This window comes from Micromesistius poutassou, assembly GCF_964030765.1.
Source record: "Micromesistius poutassou genome assembly, chromosome: 12".
In the NCBI taxonomy this organism is placed as follows: Eukaryota; Metazoa; Chordata; class Actinopteri; order Gadiformes; family Gadidae; genus Micromesistius; species Micromesistius poutassou.
In genome coordinates this window covers 11,452,070-11,459,569 of record NC_140282.1, presented here as the reverse complement: position 1 = coordinate 11,459,569, position 7,500 = coordinate 11,452,070, and the positions used below count along the sequence as shown (strand labels likewise).

At 44.3% G+C, this 7,500-nt stretch overlaps 1 protein-coding gene across 1 annotated transcript in view; it reads left to right on the top strand.

Annotated features, from left to right (window-relative positions):
- adamtsl3 (ADAMTS-like 3) overlaps positions 1-7,500 on the top strand; it is a 133,128-nt gene that overhangs the window by 74,063 nt on the left and 51,565 nt on the right. The window contains exons 9-12 of the mRNA XM_084475755.1: positions 912-1,069; positions 2,826-2,937; positions 4,321-4,459; positions 6,273-6,323. Of these exons, the coding sequence (XP_084331881.1) occupies positions 912-1,069; positions 2,826-2,937; positions 4,321-4,459; positions 6,273-6,323 (460 nt within the window). The remainder of the gene's footprint in view (positions 1-911; positions 1,070-2,825; positions 2,938-4,320; positions 4,460-6,272; positions 6,324-7,500) is intronic.

Sequence of the window (7,500 nt, the reverse complement as noted above, 5' to 3'; positions counted from 1 at the left end):
CAATTTTAAAAATGTGATTAATCGTGAGTTAACTCACCAATACTATGTGATTAATCACAATTAAATTTTTTTATCGTTTCACAGCCCTAATTTTATTTAGTCTGCACATCCTCTCTAAGCTTACACCTGCAAAATACAATTAAGTAGGAAAGTGCTAGTAGCTTTATTTGCTATGACAGTATCACAAACATTCAGCATTGTGGGCGAGGGAGGATGCACCTGCCATCACAACCTCTAATTGGGTTGATTTTCACAATAGTGGAGCATGGTTGCCTTCCAATTATGAATTAACACATATTTTTCTAATGTATCACGTTACAGTGTGAATTACAACTGTGGAGCGAGCATCCCGGATCTAGACTGCTATCTAAAATGTTGCGTCTCAATGTCCTTGAAGAGTTTGAACAAAGGCTGTACATCTTGGGCAGCTTCTGAGCGTGCTTATTCCCTCACAGCAGCATTTTGTGTGGGGGTTGACAATGGCATTACTATCTTTACGTTTGAACCTGTCAATGTCAATACTTTTGCAGGGTCCATCATATTGGTAGCATTAAATTCAAATTAAATTCCCTGGTCTTGTGTAAGTATATAGGCCGCAATACTAACTTACCACCCCCTCCTTTAAACCACCTCAGAGCATGGAAGGATAGAAGGTACGCTGTATAATGGCCGGTATTCTTTCACAATATAGTGCTACTTTATCACATTTTCACTTTGAGGAGAAGTTGTGTTTCACATGCCCTTATTGCACCTGTGAGGCAGAAAAATACAATTAATGCTGTCATCTCTAATCAAATTTCTCTGTCTCTATCTCTCCCTCTCTCTCCCTCTCTCCCCCCCCCCCCCCCCCCCCTCTCTCTCTCTCTCTCTCTCTATCTCTCTCTCTCTCTCTCTCTCTCTCTCTCTGATAGTCATTGAGGCGGTGTCCATCAGAGGACGGCGAGAGGAGGCCAGCCTGGTGTCGACGGGCAGCTACGTGATTGGGAACACCTCTCTGGACTTTCAAAGAGGGACGGACAGACAGACACTGAGGAGCCTGGGACCGCTCGCAGTCGATTACATCGTCAAGGTCAGAACACAAAACATGTATCGGTGGTCAAAATGTCAAAACATGAATAGTTGGTGAGGCTGAAGCTGAAGTTTTAACCACCCACCCCGCATTTATTATACAAATGGTATTATTTCCCATCTGATGGAATGGACATGATAAGACACTCTACAACCAACAGACTTAAATTAAACATTGTTATGTAACGTTAAATACCCGCCATGTCAGCAGCCTTACCTATAATCACCCTTCAGCAAGACACCTTACACCCACATGCTCCTAAACATGCCCTGTATCTCAATGCATACTGTCCCTGTAGATAAATGTTTCTGCTGCATACCACATATGAATATGTAATATCTGACTTACACACACAAACACTCTCATATTCCTTTACTTATTTAACACCGACGTTTGCGGGCCTTTTTGCTGGGATCAGCAATCCATTTAAATCGTTTAGAGTGATCGCCTACAGATTGGATAATAACCACAGGTATTGGTAGTTACATTGCACTGCAGCTCCCCTTGCTCTGTGTGGCCCAGACTGAGCCATGTCTGTCCTCTGATGACTCCAACAAGGTGTGGTTATGCTCTGCATGTGCTACGATATGCAGAACACAAGACCTGGCATTCAAGATCGTTTTCTCTGGAGGGGTGTAGAATCGAGAAGAAATTACATCATCTATTTCCCTGTAGGATGAGGAGACTACTGCCCGCAGTTTCTCTCTTTTTTTTATGTAACCACAGGCGCCTTGTTTAGTTTAGGAGGGAGACAAGGTGATTGATAAGTGATTACTGGCATACATGTTGAACTAGCCCTCAGCGTTATTTATCTGGGAATGGTTTGCTTTCATACTGGGGGATCCAACAAGGGGGGGGGGAGAGAGAGATAAATAGATAGATAGAGAAAGAGATTGAGAATGAGAAACGAGAGAGAGAGAGAGAGAGAGAGAGAGAGAGAGAGATAGAATGAGAGATTGAGGATGTGAAGAAGAAGAATTGTGGAGGAGCGGTCCATTTGGCTGATTGTGCGCTGCAGTTTGTCTGATTAAACGGATGAAAAGGGATTGGCCTAGTTTGGATTGGCACCCGGGTTTCTGCTCTCCCATCTCCCCAGCCCCTACATTCCCCAGCTGTGATTATTGTGAGACTCCATCCAGATACACTGCGGTGCATATCAATTAGTATGATTCCGTTTCGTCTTCTCCCCATTCGGGGTGTATTTTGAGTTGATGCCTGCGCCCAAAAAAAGATACTCAAATTTAATTTATGTGCCAGTTGGCGTGTCTTTGATCTTGTTGGCGCCGTTGTTGCAGATAATGAAGAAGCCGTGTCTTTCGAAACTTCAACGCACGGGGACTGGCTATCCTCTATAGTATGGGGTGTGTTTTATAGGGACAGCTTCCTAATGAGTAGAGGGAAAAACACTGTTTACCGCTTGCCTGGGTCAACACTTTCGTCCTTTTGTTCCATTTCGGCTCAACTTTTAACTTTTAGTCTTATCTCTTCCCCGGCTCTGCTTCTCTCCTCTTTCTTTTCCATTTCTTATCTTCCCTATTCTCTACTTTCCTCTCCCTTCCTCCCGAGTTTCTCTCTCTCTCCATGCCTCTCTCCCCTCTTATCTGCTCTCGGTGTCATCGCTCTCGTTCTCTGTCTGTCTGTCTCTCTTGCTCTCTCTCTCTGTCTGACTGTCTATCTCTGGCTCTCTCTCTGTCTCTGTCTCTCCCTCTGTCTCTCTCTCTCTCTCTCTCTCTCTCGCTCTCTCTCTCTCCCCCAGATGAGGTATGGGGGAGGCAGGGACACTGTGGTCCAGTTCATGTTCTACCAGCCCGTCCGGTTCCAGTGGAGGGAGACAGAGTTCTTCCCCTGCTCGGTCACGTGTGGAGGAGGTGAGGCTAGCCTTCAGCCACACACAACAGACAGAACGGATCTGATGTTGATAAAAGATGGGGATATGGATGCATACTGTATATTCCTGCCTCCTGCCTACAAATGAACACCTTGAAAGTCCTTTATTGGGACAGATAAACAGACATTGCTCACATTCAGGATTGATTTTGTACTCATTGATTATCTATTATTTGAACAACTTTTTCTAATGTCTTACTTAATTCTTGCTTTTCCTATTTATAGTCGGGGGGGGGGACAGACGGACGGACGGACGGCAACTGTGATTAAGGACTACACCATTATAAATCACTTGACATGACCTGACTTTAAACACATGCACAAAAGCTCCTTCAACTAAAGCAGTGTGCCATTGTTGTTTACTGTTGATTGTAACACTGAGACTGGTGTGCTTGTTCTTGCTTAATGATGCTTAGTGTTTCATTTAGTTCTTATTTGTTCTCTAAAGTTTGTATCAAACCATTCTAAGAACTTGTGATGAAATGTGTAAAGTAACGTCAATATTTACCTAACGTCAACTCAGGCGACGGAAATCAATCCACTGTTAATTGTTCATTGATGAGCCGTCAAGTACAATGATTTGTGTGTGGCGGCTGTACCTGGTCCCATTCCAAACAAATGCACCGTATCACCATTCCTTCTCCTGAATACTTCAGCCGAGCACGCGATTATATTCAGAAGTGTTTATCGTACGGTCTCTCGGCTCTTGAGTATTCAGGGAGTTTCTCCTTGCCCTTTATAGGACCTGCTGTTCGGAAGTGTCGTGTTCATACAGGCCCCTTGAAGCCTTGAAGCGATATTGGAACCGTGATTAACGGCGCTACAAACAAAATTGATTTGATTCCTCAAGAGCTAGTGTGATTCTAGTGATCCTAGTATACAGGGAATGGGTTAACCTCACAATTGTCAGTGCATGGCACTTCAAAGTCAAAGTCAAAGTCACCTTTATTGTCAGTTCCAAAATATGTGCCAGACAAACAGAGGAATCAAAATTGCGTTTGTCTCCGACCCACGGTGAAATAACGTGACAAGGATACAATTAGGTAAAAAAAACGTATAATAAAAAGTATGATTACAATGAACAAATTCTAAATAGTGCAAAATAATTCTGAATATTACAAAGGTAAGGCAAAAAAAACGGTATATATAAAATAACGTTAAAAAGGTAAATTGATTGAAATATGCAATATGGATCTATGAAAACCCTTACTGTACCGACAGCGATATATTGTTTCTCTTTCTTCTGACAAATGTACTTATTGTAAGACGCTTTGGCTAGCGTCTGCTAAATGCCCTAAATGTAAATGTAATGTGAATGTAGTGTGATTCTCTGCCCGTTTCCCCTTTGTGTTGCGCCGCACCAGGCTACCAGCTGAACTCGGCAGAGTGCGTGGACATCCGCTCCAACCAGACCCTCGGGGAGCAGCACTGTAACAGCTACCCGGAGAACTCCAAGCCCATCCCCAAGCTGAAGGAGTGCGGCATGGAGCCCTGCCCAGAGAGGTTCGCCCGTTTCCATCCTCAGGCTTTCACCCCTAGGCCCAAACTGGCCAGGCACACATTTTGAGGATTTATATTTGTAGAGCGACCCAAAAAAGAAATCGAATCGTATTGTTTTAACAGGGCAAAGCACCCACTGTGAGGATTAAGCAGGGGTGTGTTCTGTCACGGGTTTCATATTTGGCACAGGTCCATTTTGGAGGCAGAAATACAGGAACATAGTTTTAGGTCCTACACTGCGTTGGTCTGTGGCTTGATTTCACCATCTTGGATTACGACATGGTCAACTGTGTGAATCCCTAAAAGGGAAACTAGATGTCATCCCATTGGAAAAATGTGACATTGACCAACATGATAAACAGTACACAAGCAGGCACAGACAAAAAAATCTGAGATTTCACAGCAGGTATGAAAAACAACTGTGTGATTTATTCCTGTAATGACAGCATACTACGGTGAATGGTAATCCGTCAAATCAATATCATATATATAAGACATTCCACAGTGATGATAAAATAACAGTCCTTGAGCAAGTCAAACAGAGTTGACCTAAATCTGTTCATGTAAATAGTATGCAAATAGTATGTAAATAATGCATCTGTTGGTTATTGCAGGCCTTGGTCGTTTGACTCGTTGAGTGGATTCAGTTAGGAGAGGCCGATTGATTGCAAAGTTGGATATTTTTGGATTGCTCAATTTAACCACGCTTTATCAAGGTCAAGTGGAGGCCGCAGCACAGCGCATTGAGTTTTTATCTCCTCCATTTACTTTCTCACCGGAAAAAACTCATCTTTGATCATCAGAGTTGCTCATCTCAGCACTCTTTTTTTTGACCCTGCCACTTTTGCTGAGCCCTCTGTGATCGATAAAGGGGTTGGATCAATAGAGTCTTCATTGGTCGGGCTTTTGGAAAAAGGCCTCGATTACACTTTCCCAATAGTGCCCTTAAAAAAAAGAGAAATACACTTTCCCAAAAGGGCCTTTAAAAAAAAGAGTAAAAGGGGAAAAACATTTTTTATCTGGGCTGGGTTGTAATCTCTGTGAAGTGAAAGGTCCCAAAGAAGCCCCATCAGCAGTTTAAAAACGTCCGCGCAAGTACAATCCAAAGACCTATGGTATCTCTGTCACTGGCCATTAGGATACTAATGTGTCATATAGTTGCACTGCTTTAAGCTATTCCCCTTCACTGAGTCAGTGTGAAGGAAGAAACTTGATGGAGAGTGAGGTTGTATGGAGGAGAGGACTATGGGGGCTATGGGAGTTGGGAAATACGATGCGGAATATCCCTTACTTGCAATATGCTGAAATTAGATTTTAAGGTGATGTGCCTGGACTCGATAGAGGTGTTCAAACAAGTTGCTCTGCACTGGAAAACATTACGTATTTCTTTCTGGCTTTTGTTTTTCTTCTCTGTTCTTTACCAAATTGTCAAAAAGCTCAAGTCAAGTCACCTCAGCACAACCCTCCTTTGCTTTCACTATATGGCTTGTCAGATTTTGAATTGTGTTCAGGATTAAATGTATGTAAATTGTCCAGTAGTCCAGTTATAACTAGTATTACTAAATGTCTTCAGTGAATATTTACTATATAACTATAGGTTATGTAACACCCCAAAGTGTTTGCGATTTGAGTTGCTCTGGAAACTAAAACTTATGTGACTCTCTCTATCTATTTCTATCTATCTTTCTCTACCTTTCCCTCTCTATATCTGTCTCTCGCTCTCTTTCTCTCTCTCTCTCTCTCTCTCTCTCTCTCTCTCTCTCTCTCTCGCTCTTTCTCTCTCATTATCTCTCTATCTCTCTCTCTCCCTCTCTAGTGACGGATTTAAGGAGGTGATGCCATACGACCACTTCCAACCCCTTCCTCGGTGAGTCACTGAGAAAGAGAGAGAGAGAGAGAGAGAGAGAGCAGTGTTTCCCACAGACCAGGTAGCAATGTGTGGTGGATTTGTTGACGGGGGCGGGGGGGATTACGGGCTGGCGGAGTTGTTGACGGGGGGGGGGGGGGGGGGGTCGGGGAGGTGGGTTGCGGGCGGATGGGATTGTTGACAGGGGGGTGGGGGGGGGGGGGCGCGATTACAGGCTGGCGGAGTTAAATTTTAAAATCGCATTAAAATAAATATGAAAAGCAGAATCAATTTGTGGCGCTCGTTGTTCAATCTGTGGCGCTGCGCCACACATTGGCCTATGTATGGGAAACACTGAGAGAGCGCAGAAGTGCGCCGCTCCACCAGACATAACAGCGTCTTGTAGGCTGCATTGAGCATCGCTCACTGTGTCCCAAACTCCCTCCCCTCTTCTTCCTCCCATGGAGAGGCTTTCATCAGATGCAGACAGACGACTCTTACATCAGGAGCCCCGGGCTTTATCCTTGGGAAAATGTTAAGAGCTTCACGCTAGCGCAAATTAGCCGCACGAAATTGAATCAGGGTCCCGGCGTCATCTCCACGCCCCCTCCCCCGTGGCTCTGGGCCTGATCTCAGCCGCCGAGCACGGCGGCCGTGAGCACGGAGGGTGTCACGCCGCGGTGCGAGCGTGGGATTGGCGGAGCGGACAAATTGCTGACGGTCACAGTGTGACATAAGTGGCAAGGAACTGTTATAAGCCTTGTCCATTAGCCACCTTTTGGCGGTGTCTCCGCTGTGGCCGAGGGAATGAGTGTCTTAGATTCTCCAAAGTCTGGAGTTTACCTCCCCACGGAGCGCCTTAATTGAGCACACACCTTTGTACGAAGGTATAAAGGTACAACAGAGGACACTCTCGGTGCCTGACAAGTGAAATCACCCTGTAGAGACAGGACTTTACATCTGATTTCATGCTCTGTTTCATGTGGGCTTTTACATAGAGAATCCACCTGAAGCCCTGATACTACCTGTTACCAAGAGAAGAGAGGGCTAGGGTTGTTATTAGGATTTGGGGTGATATCCTTAGCTACTTATTACTAGTAACACTCCATTATTTTACTATTATGAATGAAGTCATTTAAAAGCCACTTCTATGCAAAGCAACTTGCAGTGAATATGGATACATATCCTATATCATTAA